Here is a 26535-nt window from a genome sequence, read left to right as displayed (position 1 = left end):
GCTTCAGTCAGTCAAACTTTATTTACACAAACCGACCGCATCAGAAACACGAGAACATCTGGAGGCCCGAGTCAGAGCCAGCGAGTGCGTCTCAGCGAGGCCGAGTGACCCCGAGAGAGACTGCACGACAGAATTATTCAAACATCACAAGGCACTAATTATAAGAACAAACATTTAATGCAGACTGCGTTAAGAGAGTCTTTAATTACAGCCACACTGAGCAGGTAGATGAACCCGGCTGTGGGTCATGTGTCCTGGCAGCGCCGTCATATAATCAGAGGAGGGAGACGCTGCTACCTGAAATCACCAGAACAACAAACAGAGGAGTCCGGTTTCAGACCGCAGAGGGAATTATGCGTTACTCTACACCTCAGTGTCACAGTCAGGAAGTGAAGTCCAGCTGATGGGAGGACGACCCAGCAAAGAAACGTCCCTTTTACAGCCCTTTCTTCTTCATTAAGGAGGCTTCTTGTCCCTTTTTGTGCCCCTTAAAACCAAACTTCATACGGTGTTTTTATTACGTATGCTAGAGGAATTATCCTTTTCCTCCTTGGAACTGCAGAGCACCTATGATATTTTTTCAGTTTCATACATAACAAACCCTAAGAAACCAAATCCTGTCCTTCTTCATGCTGGAGCTGACATTTCAGGGCTGCTGATCTGGAACTAGGTGTATCTGACCTCTTTAACAAAAGAATTAACAGCACAGCATTAGATCTATTGGATCTATTGGAGCCATTGGATCTATTGGATCCATTGGAGCTATTGGAGCTATTGGATCCATTGGATCTATTGGAGCAATTGGATCCATTGGAGCTATTGGATCCATTGGATCTATTGGAGCAATTGGATCCATTGGAGCTATTGGATCCATTGGATCCATTGGAGCTATTGGATCCATTGGATCCATTGGATCTATTGGATCCATTGGATCCATTGGAGCTATTGGATCCATTGGATCTATTGGAGCTATTGGATCCATTGGAGCTATTGGATCCATTGGATCCATTGGAGCTATTGGATCCATTGGATCCATTGGATCTATTGGAGCTATTGGATCCATTGGATCTATTGGATCCATTGGAAGGCTGGCGCTCAGCTCAGTGTAAGAGTGTCACATCCATGGGGTTTTCCCCATGTTTTTAGGTCTTAGTTTTGTGTTTTATCATGTTTTAGTTTTATCCCATGCCTTAGTTTCTAGTCCAGATCCGGTGTTCAGTTTATCCATGTTTTCCCCATAGTTTCTGTTGTTTCTCCATCACCTTCATTCACTTCACCTGTCGTATCATCATCAGCTGCACTCACTCCCCAATCACCCTCCACAGTATTTAGGTTCCCAGTTTGATTCATGCACTTTGTCAGATCCTTACTCCGTCTACACCGGTTCATCGTCTTCAAGCTAAGCTAAGCTAAGCTAAGCTAAGCTAAGCTTAAAACTTTGAAAAACATGTATTTGATGTGTTACTGAGATCAGAGGAAAAGTAGATGTAAAAGTGGGCATCATCTGCATAGAAATGAGAGCTTCGGCTGATTTCACCTCAAAGGAAACGGCTAAATGTAGATAAAGTCAACAATTTTCTCTCTTGAATTAATTCAAGTGCTAACTATATTAAGAAATATCAGAAAGATGGTTTACAGAGTTGTGTTCGGAGATTAAAACAAGTAAAAATAAGGTAGAGATGTTTCTTCATGTATCAGATCACACAACCAAAACGTAGTTTTATCTTCATTATACAGGACGCACTTATACTGCTTCAGCTTTTTAATTAAACCTAAAACCTTCCTGCTGTAGAAAAGCTGCTGTTTTGAATTCTAGACTTTCTGTATTTTGCCTTGAATCATGATGTTTTCATACTTTAATTAGGGACTGAGCAGTGAAACTGCTTCTTTCCGTCTTCTTCTTCTTTTCAAAAGGTGCTCGAAAAATTTTGCAAGCGCCACCTGCCAGTCGACGACATGAAAAAAATCTGGACTTTTTTTGTGGGGGAGTTGCTCATTGACTCTGTAGCGCCCCCTACGATACTTAAAAATGGTCCCCGCATTGGGGTTAGTTTCGCGTAGGACGACAAAATTCGGTACACTCGTTCATCATGCCCAGACGCACAAAAAAGTCTCATGCCGCCATGGTCCCACATTCACAGGAAGGCGGCCATTTTGGATGGAAGGTGTGTTTTGGTGCCATTTTTGACCGATTCCACGCCTTGCATAAGATCGAACTTGTCCTACAGATTTAATGCTACAGACTTCAAACTTGGCCAGGTTACTCTTAAGACATGGGGGGGGGGGGGGATCATGGAGAAACTTTTTCAAACCTGAAAGGGCGAGGGCGTGGCGACGTCTCAAAGTTTGATGACTCGCCATCACTCGCCACAAAAAATGAAGCTGCTTATAACTCCCACATATATTATCCAATCTGTCCCAAACTTCATACGGTGAATGCTGGACGCAGCCTGAACGCGCACATATTATCATAGTGACATCCACCTATAGCGCCACCTGCTGGTGGTTGGAAACGTCCTCGGTCCCGCTCAAGGCTGCTTGCAGCTTTAATTCACTCTTGTGGTTTTAAACCCAACACAAATCTCAGAAACTCTTTTGTTATTTTTAGCAAATTACAGAACATTTTAGCTTAAAGTCTCACGGGGAGTTTATAATGTGAGATGTTTATGATGTTTGTAAATGTGAGCGCTCATAGGGGAAACAATTAAAATGTGTTTGTGTTCCACTGGGAGTTATTCCTGTGCAAATGGAGGATTAGGTACTCTCCACCTTCTCCTCACAGGCCGCTGTGTCAGGACAACTTTGGTTTGGCTTCCATCCGTCCCCCCGGTCCTCCGTAAGCGTTAGCATGTGCTAACCGAGGCCGATGGGCTGCAGTCTCTGGACTCCGCAGACTCATGAAACAAAGAGTCTTTGTGTTTAACAAAGCAGTCTGTGGACACATTTTGGGGTTTCTTCTCATGGAAGATGCTACATTTGTGTAATTTCAGAGCAAAACACACTTTATATCTTCACAGGTAGAGTGATGATTTGTGTTTTATTCATGCTGTACAACAAGAAATATGAGTCAAACAGTTTGAATGCCTCACGTACACAGACCACCAGAGCTGCCGATGATGTGCTGCTAAAATTACACTTCCTGTGTCGACTCAGTTTAAGCCCCGAAGCCCAAATCGATCCGAGTTAACTCCCAAAAATGACTTTGAAACTTTAAATCTTCTGTTTCCATCTGAAGAAGCTGAGAAACTGAATATAGGAGGTCAGATTCCCTGCGGTGTAGCAGCGGGCCGGAGAGCCCCAGCTCAGCATGCCGGGACTTCAGAGTCAAACCGGAAGAACCGGTGTGAGGACAGCGATACGCACACATGTTCTGCTGAGATGCTGTGGTTAAATCAGAGAGAAAGCTTTTAGATTCATGTTGTTCTGTTTTCTAGAGGAGACCTGGTGCTGGTACAAAGGTCAGTTCAGAGCCGGCTCTGGAATAAGCCCCCCGTCCAGCTGCGTCTTATTTCTGACCTGGGCCTCTTCAGATCTGGGCTAAAAACCTGCTTATTTAGGATGGCTTTAATGCCCAGTAGTATGATGACACTTTTATCTTATTTTATCTTAATCGATTTTGTTGTATTTTATTGCTTTCACTGTTCTTTTATTGTTTTTATTTGTTTTTACTTCTTCTTCTCTTTATTTATTACCTGCTGTAAAGCACTTTGGTACACCGTAAGGATTGTCTGTAAAGGGCTGTAGAAATAAAGAACATTTACATTTAGTGCCGGAGGCTTCCTTCCACCATCACCTCTGAGTTGTCAGACATCGGCTGCCGGTTTTATCTCTAATCTCTGACTTTCCAAAGCCACCGATCCAAACTTTCACACTCACTCCACAACATGACTGAGCAGCTGCTCGGAGCTGAGAGATGAGTCGGGCTTTATCTGCCCTTTTGTCAGCAGAGTCCAACACTTTGGAGGCGTTAAAGAAGAGTCTCTCTGAAGATGTGCTCCATTATCACCGAGTTTAAGCGACGAACACATCTGCTGCATCTTTGTGGCGACCAGATTAACCAGCAGCTTCGAAAGAGGGGAGATACGGACGTCAACGCGAGCATCGTTTGCTGATTTAATTCAAAAAGAAGGTGTGAAATGCCTTTGATTCAGGATGGAGGAGAGGACATATCTGCAGTAAATATCTGAATATTCAGCCAAAACTGGATTACTAAAGCTGCATTTAGTCTTTAAATCCTCCAAATGAAGCAAAGCTTTAAAGAAAAGTGATGTTCAGAGTCTGTCTGGATCAGAGATATTCACTATTTATTCCACATTGGCAGCAAAATCAAGGGAAGAGCCACTTTTTCCACAACATACTAAAGTCCCCTTTTTGCAAATATGCATTTATACATTACCTTAATACTGGGATGAGAGGAAGCTGGCGTGCATGTTCTCGACTTTCTTCATGTTGTATTTGTAGTTTGTTGTTGTAATCATAGTGAGACATTCAGGATGAGCATGGTTTCTGTGCTGGTTTTTGTCCTTTTTTAATTAAAAAGCGATCCATTGTGCCTGCATCTCGGTGGCTAAAGGAAATAGCGTGCGCTAGCTAGGTGTTTTAAGCGGGCTGCGTTGCCAGGTTTAACAGTTCCCCCTTTAGGAAACACCATTAAGCCTTAATTAATACTTAATAAAAATACTTAATACTACGAAAACGCAAACTTAATAAAAATACTTAATACTGTGCAGTATTCGCTGTGTGTTATTTGAAAAAATGTATTATTGATAGCATATTGTTATAAGCTACTATGCGAGTGCGAGCCGCCAGTTAGAGCTTGAGGAGCCGCCCAATGAGTATCTCTGGTCTGGTTGCTTGGTGGAACCTTTGAGATGAACTCTGACATCGTTGCTGCCAGCTCCTCAGAAACACAACTCGGTCCATCTACATCCTGACCCCTCGTGTGTGTTCGCCGATGGAAGCCTCAGGCGTCGTGTTATAATGTGTTTGGTATCTGACGGGCGGTGATAATGGGAGATGTGTGACAGGTGGGGGATCCCGTCACCTCTTATCTAAGGTCTCTGAGCAGCAGAGGTGGGTAGAGCAGCCAAAGTCGTCCAAATAATTACTTGAGTAAGAGTAAAAAAGTGCTTGGTAAAAAACTACTCAAGTACTGAGTAACTGTTGAGTAACGTCTGATTTATTTGTTAACACAAGCATTCAATCAGACAGACAAAAATACTAAATAATCATCTTTAGGCAAATTAGAGTTCATCCAATTGATAAAATAAATTAAAATGAATTAATTAATTACAAAATAGCTTAGATTAAAAAATAATCCAGGTAAATTCTATTACTTCAATAAGAACTAGAAAGCTGTAAGCAGCCCACACGCACGTTACCCTCTGCATCATTTTTAAGCATCGTAGCGGGCGCTACAGAGTCAATGAGCAACTCCTGAAAATATAAAGTTTAGATTCTTTCATGTCGTCGACTGGCAGGTGGCGCTCGCAAAATTTCATGAGTTTTCGAGCACCTTTTGCAAAGAATAAGAAGAAGAAAGAAGAATCCTTACAGATACAATAGGGTCCTTTCACTGCTCGGTCCCTAATAAAAGAGACTTAGGAAATGTTTAAAACATATGTAACCTAAAAAACAAACATTCACCTATCCATGGGGGGGAAAACGAGTTTAGGAAACTTAGCGCTACATGTTTCCTCAAGTTAGATGTTGAGTTTCTGCTGAAATGTGCGTTTGTTTTGGTTGCCACAGAAGACACATAATGTAGCTGCTGTTTCTCACTCTTTGTAAGGTAAACATGCTTTCAGTATGAGGCCTCGTCTGCGTCTTCATTTCCCACCGTTGGTTCTGACATTTTTCATCTGTTTCTTTGTTTGTTTGCTACGACTGCTAATGCTAAAGCTAACCCGCCCCGCCGCTGAGATCGAGTACGGTCACGTGACCAGACTGCACGGCCGCGTCTGATTGGTGGAACACAGTCAGGTGGTAGAGCCTTTGGCGGAAGTCTCTCTCTCTGTCAGAATAAAACATTAAAATGAGGCGTACGCGGGGGGATAAAAATAATGAGGCGTAGAATACCAAAGAGGTAAGAAGAAAAGTAACCAGCTCATTGTAGCCTAATGTAGCGGAGTAAGAGGACAGTTTCTGCTGCACACATCTACTCAAGGAAAAGTAAAAAGTATAGAGATTTAAAACTACTCCTGGAAGTGTAATGTTTTCAAAAACTTACTCAAGTAAATGTAACTCGTTACTGCCCACCTCTGGATAGTGACACACTCTCTGCTCTCTCAGCACAGACGAGGCTGCTGTCAATCAAGAGATTTTGTGCAAAATAAAGGGACCTTATACACGAGGTGAATGTTCATTTTTCTTCTCAAACCCTTTAAATCTTCTTAAACGACCAACTGGCCGAGCATTGCTAACACCATCCCCACAACAAAGTTCGCACCAACCACATCCTTGAAACTTCTGTGGTGACTAAACATCAGTGGTAAAAAGTAGGGCTGGGCGAGTTAACGCGTTATTATCGCGTTAACTTTTCGTTAAAATTATTTAACGCTGATAGATATTTTATTGCACATTAACGCAGGTTTTATTATTTAATTTATTCTGTAAAAGTCTGTCGCTCACAGGCTTTTAATTTGTAAAAGTCTGTTGCTCACAGGCTTTTATTTTGTAAAAGTCTGTTGCTCACAGGCTTTTATTTTGTAAAAGTCTGCTGCTGTCTGCTGTGGAACAGGAAAAGAAAGTAATCGGCGGATCCACCAAACATGGAGAAGGGTACGGAACTTTTACTCGGCCATTTTCATTTTAAAGTTCTTCCAGACGGCGGAGTCGACAGAACCAAAGTCATCTGTAAACACTGCCAAGTTGAATTGTCTTCTCAGCGTAGTAGTTCCAGTCTAAAATATCACTTAAAGGCAAAACACACAACTGATAGCAGCAAGTCATTCAAGGAAACAGACAGTGGAGCGAGGCTTCTACATAAAAACTACAGAAAGATGCTGATGTTAAAAGTGTGTTTGCACAACAAATGTTATGGCACTTTCATTCATATGGCAGCACATTTAAAATAAAGCTAAATGCTAAAAGCTATACGCTACTTTTGGATTCATTTTGGGATTCTGCGTACAAATGAGATTAATCGTGATTAATCAGGGAAATCATGTGATTAATTAGATTAAACATTTTAATCGTTGCCCAGCTGGAGTAAAAATGTTAGGGTTAAAATGGGTTAGGGTTTTGTAAAGAATGTGAATGTATATATGTGTTGTGTCTCTGAGTAAAGATCCATTTTCTGTTCACATCTGCTGCATTTGATGTCCCTGACAAAGAAACCGGCTTGTTGAAGCAGACATGCTTTTTTTTCTGCACAAATGTCTGACACACGTTCAATGAAGCAAATCCAGTTTTAATCACCTCCCTGATTGCAGGCAATCAGTGTTGATCACAGGGAACAATCAGTCAGACAGATGTTTCACAGGAACACCAGGGTGAAAATAAAGGCCTTTCTGTTGCTTTCTGTTGCTTTCCATCATTCTTCTTCTCTTGTTTCCAGACTTAAAGTGATGAAACTGTCCAGCTGGACACGAGACAGTTAAACCACTTCATTATAAAGATCCAGTGATATTATAAAAGACTTCAGGATCCATTCTGCTTCAGCAGCAGTGAGTGAGAAACTAAGTGAACCCCTGATCCAAAAGCTGGTAGCAGCAGTGAGTGAGAAACTAAGTGAACCCCTGATCCAGCAGCTGGTAGCAGCAGTGTGTGAGAAACTAAGTGAACCCCTGATCCAGCAGCTGGTGGCAGCAGTAGGTGGGAAACTAAGTGAACCCCTGATCCAGCAGCTGGTAGCAGCAGCGAGTGAGAAACTAAGTGAACCCCTGATCCAGCAGCTGGTAGCAGCAGTGTGTGAGAAACTAAGTGAACCCCTGATCCAGCAGCTGGTGGCAGCAGTAGGTGGGAAACTAAGTGAACCCCTGATCCAGCAGCTGGTAGCAGCAGTGAGTGAGAAACTAAGTGAACCCCTGATCCAGCAGCTGGTAGCAGCAGTGTGTGAGAAACTAAGTGAACCCCTGATCCAGCAGCTGGTAGCAGCAGTGAGTGAGAAACTAAGTGAACCCCTGATCCAGCAGCTGGTAGCAGCAGTGTGAAACTAAGTGAACCCCTGATACAGCAGCTGGTAGTAGCAGTGAGAAACTAAGTGAACCCCTGATCCAGCAGCTGGTAGCAGCAGTGAGAAACTAAGTGAACCCCTGATCCAGCAGCTGGTAGCAGCAGTGTGAAACTAAGTGAACCCCTGATCCAGCAGCTGGTAGCAGCAGTGAGTGAGAAACTAAGTGAACCCCTGATCCAGCAGCTGGTAGCAGCAGTGAGAAACTAAGTGAACCCCTGATCCAGCAGCTGGTAGCAGCAGTGTGAAACTAAGTGAACCCCTGATCCAGCAGCTGGTAGCAGCAGTGAGTGAGAAACTAAGTGAACCCCTGATCCAGCAGCTGGTAGCAGCAGTGTGAAACTAAGTGAACCCCTGATCCAGCAGCTGGTAGCAGCAGTGAGTGAGAAACTAAGTGAACCCCTGATCCAGCAGCTGTCTCTCCAAAGCACATTGTTTAAAATGTCACTTCAGGAACAACATTTAGAGCAGAAACCCTGTTTTATAGTCGGTGTTAATACATTAATCAAATTATTGGCACAACAGTACATTTGATCAAAAAGGTAAAAGTATTGTTGCCCGTTTGGTGACCGCTGTTTGCTCTTTTTATGTCTTTGTCAGATGGACTGTTTTAAGCATCGGGGAGAACACGAGGCAGTTGTTCTTTATCTGCTGCTGCTCTCTTTATTCGTCTTGTGGCTGAACATAAAGTCGTTCTTTATGATTCTGGCCGAATGTCTGAGATTTTATCGTGCTGAACATTAAATCTGGGATCAGTCAGATCCCTTCCTGATGGATAAGTGTCTCCAGACCCAAAGAGCCAAGTCAAACTGCACTCTGCTCTACACACTTGTTCATGAACTACAAACAGAATCCCCCGGCTGCTGTGGCCTTTAATGGTGAAGAACCTGTTTTGTTAAAGCCTGATGGTTGAATGAGGGTTTTGTCTGGCCTGCAGAGAAACTTGATGGATGCAGAGAGATGGATAAAACAACTCAGACCCAGAACAAATGTAAAGAGGTAAAACATCACCCTAAAGAGCATCAAAAAGAGCCAAAAGAGCCAAAAACAGACATAAAATCCCCAGTAAAGATGCAAGATGACTGCAAAAGGATGCAGAGAGATTGATTTTTAGAGTTTTTCCTCTTCGCTCCATTCATGAGGATTATATGTGATCTGTTGGTTGCCATAGCAACCAAGCTTTTCATGAACTGGCGTAATATGACTGCAGTTGAACTGGATCAGATTTAGTTTTGATTGTTATTGAAGTCCTGGATGCAGAGACACCCCGGTTGGACTCTTTTGGGCAAAGATTCCCGTTTACCTCGCTTCCATTTTGGATCCGTGACCAAACAAATCGCCGCGTTTCTTTCAGATTTTGCCATCCTTTCGTTTCAGGATGACTCAAACTCACTGAGTACCTGCACTGTAAAGAATTTCCCTGTAAATTAACAGTAAAATACTGGCAGCCAGTATTTTACTGTTATTTATTTTAACAGTATATCACCGTGTTTTAGGTTTACAGTATATGACCATAGAATAATTGTAGGTGTTGTAGTTTTTTATGTAAAGCACTTTGAATTGTTTGTACATGAAATGTGCTATACAAATAAATTTGATTTGATTTGATTTTGATTTAATAGTTATTTTACAGTGCAACTACTGTTATTTATTTTAACAGTATAATACTCTTTTTTGGATTACCGTACATGACGGTAGGATAACTATGTTTTAATAATTTTACAGCCCATCTACCATAATTTATTTAACAGTATAATAACGTATTTGAACACCAATTCATTACAAATACTATTTTATGCTGTTAAATTACAGTTATCTACTATTGTTAAATGACTGTTTTAACTGTTAATTTACATGTGAGGGATGAATATTCAACAGTATTTTACAATTATTACAATTAATACAGTCGGATACTGTTGTAAATATACAGCAATCCGTTACAGTGTGTGTGTGCACGTCTGATTCACGATAACAGGACTAAATCAGGGGGTGTGGAGGCCGTGAGCTCCTGGTCGGTCGGCAGTAACCCAGACCATCAGGAGCGATCAGCATCACCTGGGAGGTGGCTGAGCAGCTACAGCCAGCCTCTGCACCTGTGCTTTGAAGCTCTTTGCTTCCATCTTCTTATGTCAGTGAAGTCCTCAGAAGGAACTGGCTGCAGGTTATTCATCAGCAGAATTCAATCTGAAGCTTCAGGGCGCTGAATGACAGACACGACGGTCCTGTGTGTGACGTACAGCATTTGGCCTCCTCTCCGGTGCTTTGTGCCATATTTTCCTCTGCGACCCCCCCGGGGAGCTCTCTGAAATATCCCCCGCTCGGTTTTCTGTTCATTATTCGCTGGGTTTCCCATCTGATGGATGGAATCTGGAGGCCTGAGCCAAGCTCAGCCCATAAATACATAGATGCTGCTTACCTTCTATGGCTGCAGCTCCATGTGGGCCCTGCAGATCATTTCATCTGTTCTCTGTGAAATGCGTTTTATAAGCTGCCCAAACAAGCCTGGACTTTCTGAGCTTCTTTTGTTCTTTCACAATAAACTGACGGCAGCCAGCAGGAGAATGTGCTCTGAATGTTCAGTTTGAGTTTTAGACTCATAGAGGCCAGGAAGCACATCTGCTTTAAGGTTAAGACTCGGTTTCTGGAGAGAAGGGGGACTTAGGTTTCTGGTTTCTGGAGAGAAGGGGGACTTAGGTTTCTGGTTTCTGGAGTGAAGGAGGGCTCAGGTTTTTGGTTTTTGGAGTGAAGGGGGCTCAGGTTTTTGGTTTCTGGAGGGAAGGAGGGCTCAGGTTTTTGGTTTTTGGAGTGAAGGGGGGCTCAGGTTTTTGGTTTCTGGAGGGAAGGAGGGCTCAGGTTTTTGGTTTTTGGAGTGAAGGGGGGCTCAGGTTTTTGGTTTTTGGAGGGAAGGGGGGCTCAGGTTTCTGGTTTCTGGAGGGAAGGAGGGCTCAGGTTTCTGGTTTCTGGAGGGAAGGAGGGCTCAGGTTTCTGGTTTCTGGAGGGAAGGAGGGCTCAGGTTTCTGGTTTCTGGAGTGAAGGGGGGCTCAGGTTTTTGGTTTCTGGAGTGAAGGGGGGCTCAGGTTTTTGGTTTCTGGAGGGAAGGGGGGCTCAGGTTTCTGGTTTCTGGAGGGAAGGAGGGCTCAGGTTTTTGGTTTCTGGAGTGAAGGAGGGCTCAGGTTTTTGGTTTCTGGAGTGAAGGGGGGCTCAGGTTTTTGGTTTCTGGAGGGAAGGAGGGCTCAGGTTTTTGGTTTTTGGAGTGAAGGAGGGCTCAGGTTTTTGGTTTCTGGAGTGAAGGAGGGCTCAGGTTTTTGGTTTCTGGAGGGAAGGAGGGCTCAGGTTTTTGGTTTCTGGAGTGAAGGGGGGCTCAGGTTTTTGGTTTCTGGAGTGAAGGGGGGCTCAGGTTTTTGGTTTCTGGAGGGAAGGGGGGCTCAGGTTTTTGGTTTCTGGAGGGAAGGAGGGCTCAGGTTTTTGGTTTCTGGAGTGAAGGGGGGCTCAGGTTTTTGGTTTCTGGAGTGAAGGGGGGCTCAGGTTTTTGGTTTCTGGAGGGAAGGGGGGCTCAGGTTTTTGGTTTCTGGAGGAAAGGAGGGCTCAGGTTTTTGGTTTCTGGAGGGAAGGAGGGCTCAGGTTTTTGGTTTCTGGAGGAAAGGAGGGCTCAGGTTTTTGGTTTCTGGAGGGAAGGGGGGCTCAGGTTTTTGGTTTCTGGAGGAAAGGAGGGCTCAGGTTTTTGGTTTCTGGAGGGAAGGGGGGCTCAGGTTTTTGGTTTCTGGAGGAAAGGAGGGCTCAGGTTTTTGGTTTCTGGAGGAAAGGAGGGCTCAGGTTTTTGGTTCTTGGAGGGAAGGGGGCTCAGGTTTTTGGTTTCTGGAGTGAAGGGGGCTCAGGTTTTTGGTGTTTGGAGTGAAGGGAGGCTCAGGTTATTGGTGTTTTTGGTTTTTTGGAGTGAAGGGGGGCTCAGGTTATTGGTGTTTTTGTTTTTTGGAGTGAAGGGGGCTCAGGTTTTTGGTGTTTGGAGTGAAGGGAGGCTCAGGTTATTGGTGTTTTTGGTTTTTTGGAGTGAAGGGGGGCTCAGGTTTTTGTTTTTTGGAGTAAAGGATGGCTCAGGTTATTGGTGTTTTTGGTTTTTGGAGTGAAGGAGGGCTCAGGTTTTTGGTTTTTGGAGTGAAGGAGGGCTCAGGTTTTTGGTGTTCTTGGTTTTTGGAGTGAAGGAGGACTCAGGTTTTTGGTGTTCTTGGTTTTTGGAGTGAAGGAGGACTCAGGTTATTGGTGTTTTTGGTTTTTGGAGTGAAGGGGGGCTCAGGTTATTGGTGTTTTTGGTTTTTGGAGTGAAGGGGGGCTCAGGTTATTGGTGTTTTTGGTTTTTTGGAGTGAAGGGGGCTCAGGTTTTTGTTTTTTGGAGTGAAGGAGGGCTCAGGTTATTGGTGTTTTTGGTTTTTGGAGTGAAGGAGGACTCAGGTTTTTGGTGTTCTTGGTTTTTGGAGTGAAGGAGGACTCAGGTTATTGGTGTTTTTGGTTTTTGGAGTGAAGGAGGACTCAGGTTTTTGGTTTCTGGAGTGAAGGGGGGCTCAGGTTTTTGGTTTCTGCACTGGTTTTAGCTGGAAGTGGCAGAATGTGAGCAGTAAGTAATGAGAATGTGTTGCCTGTTCTCCGACGGGGTCATTGTTCCCTGATTAACTGCCAAACATTTTTTAAATATCTACGAAGGACTTCCCAGATGGTTCTTTGTAACAAACGACTGGTTTGGGTTTTGCATATCAGCCAAAAGCGTCCACTTGTTGCTCTCCGTTTCGGTGGTCGTCTGACTAATGGATCAGGCGTTTGTTTATTCCTGATTAACCATGACCGTCTGAAGCAAAAGAGGATTTAATGTTATTTTCAGATGAGACAGATGTGTAAAAACAGTTCAGCTCGTTCCTGGTTTATTGTCCCATCCCTCCGCGGTGGCAAAGAAAAGCGAGTTCAGCCCAAATGAAACCTCCCTGCCATGAATCCGAGCCGGGCTTTAGCCCCGCCCACGGCGCTGAGCGGCTAATTTAAATCAGTCAGAATGGTGTCATCAGAGGTGGGTAGAGCAGCCACAAACTGTACTCAAGTAAAAGTACTGTTACTTTAGAATAATATGACTCAAGTAAAAGTAAAAAGTAGTCATCCAAGTAATTACTTGAGTAAGAGTAAAAAAGTACTCGAGTACTGAGTAACTGTTGAGTAACGTCTGATTTATTTGTTAACACAAGCATTCAATCAAACAGACAAAAATACTAAATAATCATCTTTAGGCCAATTAGAGTTCATCCAATTGATAAAATAAATTAAAATGAATTAATTAATTACAAAATAGCTTAAATTAAAAAATAATCCAGGTAAATTCAATTACTTCAATAAGAACTAGAAAGCTGCAAGCAGCCCACACGCACGTTACCCTCTGCATCATTTTTAAGCATCGTAGCGGGCGCTACAGAGTCAATGAGCAACTCCTGAAAATATAAAGTTTAGATTCTTTCATGTCGTCGACTGGCAGGTGGCGCTCGCAAAATTTCATGAGTTTTTGAGCACCGTTTGCAAAGAAGAAGAAGAAGAAGAAAGAAGAATCCTTACAGATACAATAGGGTCCTTTCACTTCTCGGTCCCTAATAAAAGAGACTTAGGAAATGTTTAAAACATATGTAACCCATATGTAACCTAAAAAACAAACATTCACCTATCCATGGGGGGAAAACGAGTTTAGGAAACTTAGCGCTACATGTTTCCTCAAGTTAGATGTTGAGTTTCTGCTGAAATGTGCGTTTGTTTTGGTTGCCACAGAAGACACATAATGTAGTTGCTGTTTCTCACTCTTTGTAAGGTAAACATGCTTTCAGTATGAGGCCTCGTCTGCGTCTTCATTTCCCACCGTTGGTTCTGACATTTTTCATCTGTTTCTTTGTTTGTTTGCTACGACTGCTAATGCTAAAGCTAACCCGTCCCGCCGCTGAGATCGAGTACGGTCACGTGACCAGACTGCACGGCTGCGTCTGATTGGTGGAACACAGTCAGGTGGTAGAGCCTTTGGCGGAAGTCTCTCTCTCTGTCAGAATAAAACATTAAAATGAGGCGTACGCGGGGGGATAAAAATAATGAGGCGCAGAATACCAAAGAGGTAAGAAGAAAAGTAACCAGCTCATTGTAGCCTAATGTAGCGGAGTAAGAGGACAGCTTCTGCTGCACACATCTACTCAAGGAAAAGGAAAAAGTATAGAGATTTAAAACTACTCCTAGAAGTATAATGTTTTCAAAAACTTACTCAAGTAAATGTAACTCGTTACCACCCACCTCTGGATATTAGTTAAGCAAATCTGAAGTTATCTCTTTTCAAAAAAGAAATGTGAATCTGGGATGTTTCCATTGGCTTGTTTAAGATACATAAACCAGACTGTGTTGTGCCTCCAGTGGTAGGGGGGGGGGGGGGTTAGGCTACCCTGGGAGTGGTTGTAATTCAGTAAAAGAAGTAGTTGAACAGGAAATGAAAATTACAGCTTATTAAAGCAGCTCCTTAAAGTTTGTGTGACGCTGGAATCTGTGCTGCTCCTCACATTCGCATCAGTTGCTCTGCGTGAATTGGACTAATTGGGAATTCGATCAATTTGATTTGATCGTATTGCAATGAATTGTATTGTAATTGGCTTGAATTGGACCAATCAACAACAGCTCTGGTGGACATCCACAAGAGGAAAATGGAGAGAGCTCTTCTTCAGGATTTATCTTAATCTCTGGGATATTAAATCATCTGAAAAACCACCCTGAGGAAGCATTAGTGGAAGTTTTGTTCAGTTTTTATAGAGATTTAAAACTACTCCTAGAAGTATAATGTTTTCAAAAACTCACTCAAGTAAATGTGACTCGTTACTACCCACCTCTGCTGGGGAGCAGTGACATCTTTTCATGTGTAAAGTTATCAGACTCCGGTTTGTTCGAACCATTTGAAAAAGGAAGTTGGTGGATACGTCCTTTAACAAACTTGGGGCAGGAGTGGAATCTCAGAGATTCTTTTGTAACAGCCTGGTTTTGTTTGAAAAGTGACTTTAGCTCAAAGTAAATCTGACAAATGGAAGCGCTAATAGGAGCTGGAACTGTGCGGTTAGACTTTCACTGGAAAACTGAGGAGTCGTGTCATCAATCACTCGCTTCGTCCTTTTATTCTGAAACTCTTAGAGACCGAGTTCGAATTAGGGCTGAACAAACAAACCCGACCACACAGGTGAGGCCTCCTCCATTATTCAGGGTTTCCTTCCACGGCCGCTTAGCACGCAGAATCTCTGCTGTCACCTGTGAGCTCCAGTGGAAGCAGCCGTGATTTATTTCTCTTTAAGCTCGTTTCTGTGGCGCTGAGGTGCAACAAACTGCCAGTGGAGATTAAACTTTCACCAAATGGAGACGTTTTTAAATCCAGGTTAAAAACATTTCTGTTCTCATGTGTCTATGCATGAAATCTGCACGATATCTTTGAACTTATCTGGAATGTTGCTTGTTTTTAAATTAATTTAAATTATTTTATTTGTTTCTCTTTATATTCTTTTATGTATTTTAATGCTTCTTCCACTCCCTGCTGCAATGCTTTTATTTTATGTGAAGCACTTTGAACTGTTTTGTACATGAAATGTGCTACAAATAAATTTGATTTGATTTGATTTGAAGCCAACGCAGCAGACTCTGAGGGCAGATACAGCGGCAGGATTTCAAGGTTAGTTAGCTGCTTTCACTCAGGGCTCGTTTCACATCTGGATTCCACAGATTTACATGCAGCTAACTTAAATAAACTGCAGGTGTAGAAGCCACGAGAACGTCATAAGAGATTATTACAATCCTCCTTTCACACAAAGCATATTAAAGAAGGTTTAACTTGGACAAAATAACTGCTTTTTTGAAGAATTGAAGAATACCAGAAATAGTGAAAATTGGCCTAAAGGTCAAAATAATGTCATTAAAATGTTTTCTTTGTGGTAAAAACTCCAGTTTGATACCCACAAATCCCATTTTTCATTAATTTAATCTGTAATTTAATAGTTAATTATAACTGTAGTGGCTATTTGTCCTCAGTGTAAATAATCAAAACGAATAAATGTCAAAACCATAATAAACTAAATGAAATCAAACGGCCACTGAGACAGCGAGGGAGGGAATTTACGCAGGTAAAATGAGTCCATTGTCCAGGTAAAAAAATAGGTTTCTTTAGGTTTATTGCTCCAACCAAGCAAATAAACAAAGAACAAAGGGCCTTTGCCGCCTCTCTTGCCCTGGTAAAAAACCATTAGCCCTCCCAGGTGCCTGCTCACCTGTGACTGCCTGCATAATTAAATACCCAAATTAACTCAAACAATACTAAATATCATAAACAACCAAAAAAGGTGTATTCCCCAAACTAAACCTATGTCAATCAAAACCTACCTAATCAAACTAAACTTTGTGTCGCCCACATTGCCCATAGCAATAGATTCTGTAAACTTTCTGTAAACTTTCTGTAAACTTTCTGTAAACTTTCTGTAAACTTTCTGTTAACTTTCTGTTAACTTTCTGTTAACTTTCTGTAAACTTTCTGTTAACTTTCTGTTAACTTTCTGTAAACTTTATGTTAACTTTCTGTTAACTTTCTGTAAACTTTCTGTCTTTCTGTAAACTTTCTGTAAACTTTCTGTCTTTCTGTAAACTTTCTGTAAACTTTCTGTAAACTTTCTGTAAACTTTCTGTAAACTTTCTGTCTTTCTGTAAACTTTCTGTAAACTTTCTGTAAACTTTCTGTAAACTTTCTGTCTTTCTGTAAACTTTCTGTAAACTTTCTGTCTTTCTGTAAACTTTCTGTAAACTTTCTGTAAACTTTCTGTAAACTTTCTGTCTTTCTGTGACTCCAGAACAACTTTTACTGCGTCAGATTCTGCATTTGGTTCTGTTTGTTGGACAAATGAACAAATATCAGGTTTAAGTTTTATTCCATTTTATAAAATTCCCAAACTTTTTCTGAATATTTAGTTTAACCAGTTGACTGATGAGGCTGTAAAGTTGGCTCCTCTGAGGAGAAACTGAAGTCGGCCAGAAGATTTTGGCTCAAACGATGACGTCTTTAGAAACTGTGTGACTGCAGGATTTATGCTGTGGGGTTTTCACATTATTGTTTCATTATAGTTACTAAAGTCTGTCATTTCTGGGTGGATTTATGAGGTGTTGGCCTGCAGTGGTTTGTCATCCTCGCTCCAGTTATCACTTACAGCTCGGGGAGGCCGGGCCGACAGCTTCAGAGTCAGAGCCGGAGCTTCGGGGTTAATTTGCTCTGCTTGTTCAGGTCGTTTTCTGCCTGCTTTAGCACCGAGTCCCCAGAGAGTCGAGAGACGAGTGGCGCTGCAGCCCGAGCCGTGAACTGCTGCTGACGTGTGGGGAGTTTAAGTGATGACTTCAGCTGGGAGGCAGGCAAAGCATCTACAGAACCGCAGAATAAACCTCATTTACTGGTCAGAATAAACCCACTTCATCTCATATAAAAGAGCTGATGCTCCAGGCTGGCCTGCAGCGTTGCATCATGGTGTATTAATATGAAAGCACAAAGCTTGGAGCTTATTTGAACTGGTTTAAATTGATCTCTAATGATTCATCATATGTTATAAACACAGTTCCAGTCTGTTTTTGGTCCCTCTAAAGGTTTAGTTTGCCACCAACTTCTAATCTTCACGCTCATATTTAATTAAGAAGTGAAATCTGATGAGCAGATAAACTCTTGGGTGAACTCTTTATCACTGACTCTGTAGCTGGAATTCCTTTCTCTCTCTTTTTATTTTCATTTAAAATTGTGCATCCGTAAAGTTTGAATGAAAACTGTTATAATCAGGAAGTTTAGCTGCTCCTTCAAATGATTTTTGCACATCAGGGGAAATGGAAACCAGACCCAGTACCCACATCCTGCTGCAACCATGGGTCACGTTAGCATCCTCATCACGTTAGCATCCACATTTAGCTGCTACCATGGGTCACGTTAGCATCCACATTTAGCTGCAACCATGGGTCACGTTAGCATCCTCATCACATTAGCATCCACATTTAGCTGCTACCATGGGTCACGTTAGCATCCACATCCAGCTGCTACCATGCTACCATGGGTCACGTTAGCATCCGCATCCAGCTGCTACCATGGATCACGTTAGCATCCACATCCAGCTGCTACCATGGATCACGTTAGCATCCACATCCAGCTGCTACCATGGATCACGTTAGCATCCACATCCAGCTGCTACCATGGGTCACGTTAGCATCCACATCCAGCTGCTACCATGCTACCATGGGTCACGTTAGCATCCGCATCCAGCTGCTACCATGGGTCATGTTAGCATCCACATCTGTGATGCATCCTGCTTCAGTGTAGCTGAGTATAAATGGTGATGGGAAACATTTACAACCATCACAGCTGAGAAGGATAAAGAGTTATCCATCCTTTATGCAGAGAAAGTAAAACACAGTGAAATGTTTGTTCCTGTCTGTCTTCCTGTTCAGATCTGAGGAACGGTTCAGTGACCTTCTGGAAAGGTGGGGTCAGCGGTGACTACCAGACCCTGCTGTTGGACGAGGATCAAGGCTGGCTGCTGGTGGGAGGGAAAGACTACATCTACCTGCTGAGCCCTGACAGCTTAGATCTGGAAACAGAGAAGGTGAGACAGGAAGGCATTCTGCTGATATTTCACTTTTCTCAGCTCTAAGCTGGTGACCTGTTCTTGGATTGGCATCCTGCCTCCTGCTCTGATGGAAAACATGTAATAATGGCCTCCGCTGACCTTTAGTCGAGTCTAAATAATCCTCGATGTTTTGCACTAAAGTAATTATTTGCATCAGTATCACTTTTTCTGTGAATTGCTTGAAACTTTTGAGATGGAGATGTTGGACTTTGTGTAGGCCAGTGTCTCCCCAACTGGATGACAACCTGTAAAGACGTATTAATTGATTTCCAACCCAAACCAGCACTCGCCCCCCCGTCGCCCCTCTTATCTTAAAGAGTTCAATATGTCTCTGGTTCTTTTCTCTGCTACAGAAAACTCATGTGAACCCCTTTATCTTTAAGCAACCACAGATCTGTGCTTTTATCTCAGGTTCTGGAGAAAGTCTCTGCAGTCGATATAATTTATGAAGGCCAGCAGTGGTTTAACAGCTTCTGCTTTTAGAGCTTTTCTTTGCACAGACGGGTCTTTTTAAGCTGACCTGCTGCTCAGTGCAGACAGATAAGATACTTCTGTTAGATTTAAAATGGAAATGAAACACGGGATGAAGTTAGCATATTTAGCAGTAAAGACTCTAACAAATCTTACAGTTATTACATTGTCAGTGAAGCGGTTTTAAAACTAGAAAGAGCTGTTCCTGTGAAACAGCAGTGAGAATGCTTATGAGATGAATGGGGATAGCTGACCATGCTAAAAAAGCTGAAAATAGTTAAATTTTAGCAGTAAAAACTGTTGCTGAGGTATTGGTTGAAGGAATTTTGTGATTTTTGTGAACTACCAAACTTAACGTTGGAGTTAGTCAGAGAATTTGAGAGGTTGATCTCGGTTCAAGGCTCATAGCAGAAATTCTGTAAATGTGAGCTCTTTAGTAGTTACATTGGCTGAAAGAGGACAATGTTTCCTACATTTTAAGGTATAATTTGTTTCTCTAAGTTAAACTGTATGAAAGTTAGAGGAATTAGTTTGAAAAAACTGAAAAATTTTAAACTTATCAGCACGCACTCAACTGTGTGCTCATTCATAAAAATCAAGAAGGAGAAAAATGTTCATGTTTTTGAAACTGTCATATTTCAAAATAAGCTGAAACAATTGGTAATGGCTGAATGTCTTGTGACCCGTTTGAGATAGATAGATAGATAGATAGATAGATAGATAGATAGATAGATAGATAGATAGATAGATAGATAGATACTTTATTGATCCCGAAGAAAATTCAGTTAGGTTCAGTTAGGTTGGAAAGAGGAAGATGATTTGGAAGAGCTGAAAGCAGTTTCCATTCATTTGAATGACGGGAAAATTTGAATAAAAGTTGAATATCTTAAAAAGTGTAAAAGTTAAAAACACCAAAAATGATAGCAGGAATCTGCTGAAAGAGCTGAACGTTTTGATGCCAAAATTGTAGAAATAGCTGAAAGTATGCAGGAGTAATTAGGTGCCGAAAACTGGCGGAATAATAATAATAAAGAGAAACAGGAACTTAATTGTAAGAATGCCTTAAAGCATTCTCACAATAAAAAGTCATCAAAGTTACAGTTTCTGGGAGCACCGTGCTCCCTCTGTGTTGGACCTCTCTTCTTACAGCTCTGTGTGCACAGACCATCCAACACACTCAGTGGGGTCACATGGCTCTGAAAGGATCGGATTATTGGCTAAATTACAATCAGACTGAGTTATTAAGTGCATGTAGACACCTTAATCTGACTAAGAACTGGATCGGATGGGATTCAGACCCCGAGATAACTGGGTTGAAAGTCACTCTAAACCTGCTTGTAGACGCTGAAGCACGTGGTGAATCAGACTTTGCGTTCTGCGCATGCTCCAGATGTTTTCCCGGGGTCGTGACCCGGAAGTCAAAGGAGACGATATTCCTGTTGTTGTCGCCGTCAGAAAGAAACAAACAACGCGATGGAGAATGCTCCGTTGGGCATCGAGTTTGTGCAACAAGCAGCTCATCACAGAGCAAATGTAGAGGGACGTAGCTTCATCTGGCTCTGCGTTCTCCATCTTTCTCCAATGCCTGAGTTTGTTGTTGTTGTTGGTGGTGAAGAGGTCAACAGGAAGTGGCTCTATTAGCAACAGCTGGAATGGGTACAGCGCCCCCTATCATACCGGGGTATGACACGCTTTGTGCCTCTGATCCCATTCATTCACCGCCACATATCCAAGGAGAATTACCCTTTAATAACTCAGTCTGATTGTAATTAAGCCAATAATCCGATCCTTTCAGGGCCATGTGACCCCGCTGAGTCTGACAGCAAAGTAGCTGCCACTGATGGAGCCAGTCACAGCCTCCTGCATCCTTTAGGGTCCTGGGTTGGAATTAAGGACTCTGCTCTTCACCTTTTTGGTCCCTCTGACCAACCTTTGAGGCTCATCAGTTCCCTGTGTGCATGCTGCCTCTTAGCCAACTTATTCAGCTCTACATGCCGACACAACCCTCAGATCTCAGCTAGTCTCTCCGACATTAAAGCCTGGATGGCTCAAAATGTCCTACATTTCAATGACTTGTCAGAGGTCATTGTGTTTGGCCCTTTAAACTCTTTTAGCCCCGTTGGTTCCAATGTTGGCAGCATTTCTGTAAGTTTTCATTCTCAGATCTAAACTGTTGTTTGTCTTCCAGCTGCTAACTTAGTAAAAGTTACGCCGGCTGTTCTCTGACTCGGGTTAGAGTCGGGCTTCCTCTGGTATCTCCAGTTGATTTTAAAACACTGCAGCTTCCCTTATTACGGGGCTTACAAGCACGATCTCATCACCCGTGAGGCGACCTTCCTGTGCTGGCTCCCCGTTAGATTTCGGGTTAATTCTAAAGTCTTAAATGATCCCACCTGGAATGTTCCCGCCCAACCGCTCAGATCCACAGATAATGTCCTGTTAACCATTCCCAGGTCCCAGTTTGTGAGTTTGGGCCTTTTCCATCTTATGGATCTCTGCGCTGCTGAAATCAAGGACTCAGACTCTGTGGCTACCGTCAAATCCCCCTTAAAGCTTTCCTCTCTGAGAAAGCCTTTGCTGGTGTCTCATATAGTTATCACACATTTTATCTTCTCGTGCACATCCATCTGACCCAGCTCACCTTAACCTTGTTAAGGCTTTTAAAGGCTCCTTATATGTTTCTTTTTAAAACGTGTTGCAGTTGTGCAGTTTTGAATAAAAAAGAGCAGCGTCAGGATACGCCGGACTACCGGAGGAGCAGGCAGTGAAGGTCACTTCGGCTTTATTTGGCAAAGTAAAGGCGCTGCTGAAGCAGGAAGCGGCAGAAGCAACTAACAGAAGAGGAACAATGAATGAATGTCTGACTGAGTTACCACAGAAACTGCAACATCAACAATGATCTGGAACAAAGGAAAACCAAGAAAAATATCTCCTGCTGGAGTGATGAGGGGATTAACAACAGGTAAGGCAATAAAACCAGTAAAGCTAATGGGAATGAACAGGATCTAACCAAAGGAAAAGGAAGGAAAACAAAGGAAAACAAAAGAAAAACCAAAGAAAAACCAAAGGAAAACCAAAGGAAAACCAAAGGAAACCAAAGGGAAACCAAAGGAAACCAAAGGGAAACCAAAGGAAACCAAAGGGAAACCAAAGGAAACCAAAAGGAAACCAAAAGAAAACCAAAGGAAAACCAAAGGAATACCAAAGGAAAACCAAAGGAAACCAAAAGAAAACCAAAGGGAAACCAAAGGAAACCAAAGGAAAACCAAAGGAAAACCAAACGAAACCAAAGGAAAACCAAAGAAAACCAAAGGAAACCAAAAGAAAACCAAAGGGAAACCAAAGGAAACCAAAGGAAACCAAAGGAAACCAAAGGAAACCAAAGGAAAACCAAACGAAACCAAAGGAAATCAAAGGAAACCAAAGAAAACCAAAGGAAAACCAAAGGAAACCAAAGGAAACCAAAGGAAAACAAAGGAAACCAAAAGAAACCAAAGGAAAACCAAAGGAAAACCAAACGAAACCAAAGGAAAACCAAAGGAAAACCAAAGGAAACCAAAGGAAAACCAAAGGAAAACCAAAGGAAAACAAAGGAAACCAAAGGAAAACCAAAGGAAACCAAAGGAAAACCAAAGGAAACCAAAAGAAAACCAAAGGAAAACCAAAGGAAACCAAAGGAAAACAAAGGAAAACCAAAGGAAACCAAAAGAAAACCAAAGGAAAACCAAAGGGAAACCAAAGGAAAAACAAAGAAAACCAAAGGAAAACAAAGGAAAACCAATGGAAAACCAAAGAAAACCAAAGGAAAACAAAAGAAACCAAAAGAAACCAAAGGAAAACCAAAAGAAAACCAAAGGAAACCAAAAGAAACCAAAAGAAAACCAAATGAAAACCAAAGGAAAACAAAGGAAAACCAAAAGAAACCAAAGGAAAACCAAAGAAAACCAAAGGAAACCAAAAGAAACCAAAGGAAACCAAAAGAAAACCAAATGAAAACCAAAGGAAAACCAAAAGAAAACAAAAGGAAACAAAAGAAAACCAAAAGAAAACCAAAGGAAAACCAAAGAAAACCAAAGGAAAACAAAGGAAAACAAAGGAAACCAAAAGAAAACCAAAAGAAAACCAAAGGAAAACCAAAGGAAACCAAAAGAAACCAAAGGAAAACCAAAAGAAAACCAAAGGAAACCAAAGGAAACCAAAGGAAACCAAAAGAAAACCAAAGGAAACCAAAAGAAACCAAAGGAAAACCAAAGGAAAACCAAAGGAAACCAAAAGAAACCAAAGGAAACCAAAAGAAAACCAAATGAAAACCAAAGGAAACAAAAGAAAACCAAAAGAAAACCAAAGGAAAACCAAAGGAAACAAAAGAAAACCAAAGGAAACCAAAGGAAACCAAAGGAAAACCAAAGGAAAACCAAAGGAAACCAAAGAAAACCAAAGGAAAACCAAAGGAAAACCAAAGGAAAACCAAAGGAAACAAAAGAAAACCAAAGGAAAACCAAAGGAAAGAAAAGAAAACCATGGACGTAACACATAGAAATGTAACTTAATGGTAAAAGGAAGGTTTGTGTTAAACCTGAGGCTGCTCGGTTCTGCAGCCTGTGTCTGACTGTCTGACTGTCTGACTGTCTGAAAACAATCGTTCGAAGCGTTTCTGAACTCTTCTGTTTTGTCCTCAGATTCACTGGCCGGCTGCCAGAGAACACGTGGAGCACTGCAGGCTGGCAGGAAAAAGTCTGGAGGTAAGAGTCGCTCTCTGAGGCATGAAATTATTGAACAAGCACGATGCAAACATGTTATTTTCCCGCTGTTCCTCACGTCTAATGCCAGCGCTGGCGTCTGTTTCTGACGTTAACGCGTGTGTCTGATTCTCAGAGAGACTGCGCCAACTTCGTGCGTCTGCTGCAGCCGTTCAATAAGACGCACGTTTACGCCTGTGGGACCGGCGCCTTCCACCCGCAGTGCACCTACCTGCAGCTGGGCCACAACAAAGAGGTGAGGAACTCTGTTTGGTGTCAGCTCTGCGGTGTGGAGCTTCAGTTTTACTCTGACAGCCAGCATCACCAAACATCTTTAAAGTGGAGACAGAGAACCAGCTTTTATCATTCAGATGTTTTTATTGAGCTTTTAGTTAATCAGGGAGTAGAAACTGATGGGATTTATGTTATCCATCAGTGTGCTGAGCCAGCAGAGCTAACACAGGAAAACACACACTGACAATAAGCTAAATAACACACACATGCAGATTATTTTTATATATATATATATATACAGATGAAGAAATGATGAAACGTCAGAATTTTAAACACAAAAAGGTAAAGAAATTAAAATGCAGGCCAAATGGGACAAAATGATCGATCACAACGTTTAGACCTCACATATCAGCCTCTGATATTTATTTATTTATTTAGTGAAATAGTCTTCTTGAGATTCAGATGAACTTCCAGCTGATTCCGAGCAGATTTAGTTGCTTAAATTTAGGGCTGGGCAACGATTAAAATGTTTAATCTAATTAATCACATGATTTCCCTGATTAATCACGATTAATCGCATTTGTACGCAGAATCCAAAAATGAATCCAAAAGTAGCGTATAGCTTTTAGCATTTAGCTTTATTTTAAATGTGCTGCCATATGAATGAAAGTGCCATAACATTAGTTGTGCAAACACACTTTTAACATCAGCATCTTTCTGTAGTTTTTATGTAGAAGCCTCGCTCCACTGTCTGTTTCCTTGAATGACTTGCTGCTATCAGTTGTGTGTTTTGCCTTTAAGTGATATTTTAGACTGGAACTACTACGCTGAGAAGACAATTCAACTTGGCAGTGTTTACAGATGACTTTGGTTCTGTCGACTCCGCCGTCTGGAAGAACTTTAACATGAAAATGGCCGAGTAAAAGTTCCGTACCCTTCTCCATGTTTGGTGGATCCGCCGATTACTTTCTTTTCCTGTTCCACAGCAGACAGCAACAGACTTTTACAAAATAAAAGCCTGTGAGCAACAGACTTTTACAAAATAAAAGCCTGTGAGCAACAGACTTTTACAAAATAAAAGCCTGTGAGCAACAGACTTTTACAAAATAAAAGCCTGTGAGCAACAGACTTTTACAATAATGAAAGCCTTAAAAAAATGTTTTAAAAAAATAATAAATTAATGAAATAAATAAAACCTGCATCAATAAAATATTTATCGGCGTTAAATAATTAACGAGTTAATGCGATAATAACGAGTTAACCGCCCAGCCCTATTTAAAAGATTAAAGAAAGTCTGGCTGCTTGGGAAGGACATTATAAGGAAATGGGGGGCAGTTAAAGACTTCTGGGCGGTACTGTAGGTCTATAAGTGTGTTGGGAACAGACCCAGAATAGATTTATAACTGAGGATATCTCAGAGTTTAAGTCTCATACAGTGTTTGGTGTTTATAAAGTTTCTGTATTAGATGCATCTAAGTATACAAAGACGCATTTATGTAAATAAAACGTGAAACTGGCGCCAACAAGTCTGTTTTCATGGCTGGTCTGATTTATGTCCCCCTCTCCTCTCCCCTCTCTCTGTGCTGCAGAAGCTGCTGTTCATGCTGTCTCCCACAGTGGAGTCGGGCCGAGGAAAATGTCCCTTCAGCCCCAGAGAGTCCTTCACTGCCAGGCTGACCGGTGGGTCTGCTCCTCTGTGCACCAAAACACACCCGAAGGCCGGCGGAAAAAGTTAAAGGGACAGTTCGCCTCTTTTGACATGAAGCTGTGTAACATCCCATATCAGCAACATCATTTCTGAACATCTTCTTACCCCCTGCTGCGTCCTGTGAGCAGAGTTCCAGCCTCGTTTTGGTGCTGATGAAGGTAGTCCGGCTAGTTGGCTGGGGTTTAAAAAATAAAGCGTTTTGCTTCTCAGAACAATATGCGTTCAACAGAGTAATACATTTGCATCACAAAATGGTTCTCCAGGAAAAAGTCAGACCTCACAATCTCTTGGCCCTATTTTCTCTCCCTTCGTATCACTGCCGACAGCCGCGCCTGTTACGCTGTTTGCTGCTCGGTCTGCACTTCTGTCTGCACGGTCTACACAGCAGGCAGTGATACGAATTTAATTTATTATCGAATAAAATATTTAGTTTATTTATTATTTAGTTGTTATTTAATTTTTTTTTTATAATTTAATGAATGATATTAAATTATTATTTAATAATAATAAAATAATAATTATATTTATCAT

The 26535-nt window shown here is 41.9% G+C and overlaps 1 protein-coding gene across 1 annotated transcript in view; it reads left to right on the top strand.

The window, feature by feature from the left end:
* The window catches only part of LOC142376646 (semaphorin-3D), a 154077-nt gene that overhangs the window by 88548 nt on the left and 38994 nt on the right, over positions 1-26535 (top strand). Inside the window, exons 3-6 of the mRNA XM_075460087.1 lie at positions 18674-18828; positions 24003-24065; positions 24199-24318; positions 25886-25976. Coding sequence (XP_075316202.1) covers positions 18674-18828; positions 24003-24065; positions 24199-24318; positions 25886-25976 — 429 coding nt within the window. The remainder of the gene's footprint in view (positions 1-18673; positions 18829-24002; positions 24066-24198; positions 24319-25885; positions 25977-26535) is intronic.

Source organism: Odontesthes bonariensis, chromosome 3, assembly GCF_027942865.1.
Source record: "Odontesthes bonariensis isolate fOdoBon6 chromosome 3, fOdoBon6.hap1, whole genome shotgun sequence".
Classification (NCBI taxonomy): domain Eukaryota; kingdom Metazoa; phylum Chordata; class Actinopteri; order Atheriniformes; family Atherinopsidae; genus Odontesthes; species Odontesthes bonariensis.
Note: the sequence above shows the minus strand (reverse complement) of the source record. Positions and strands in the feature narration are given on the sequence as shown.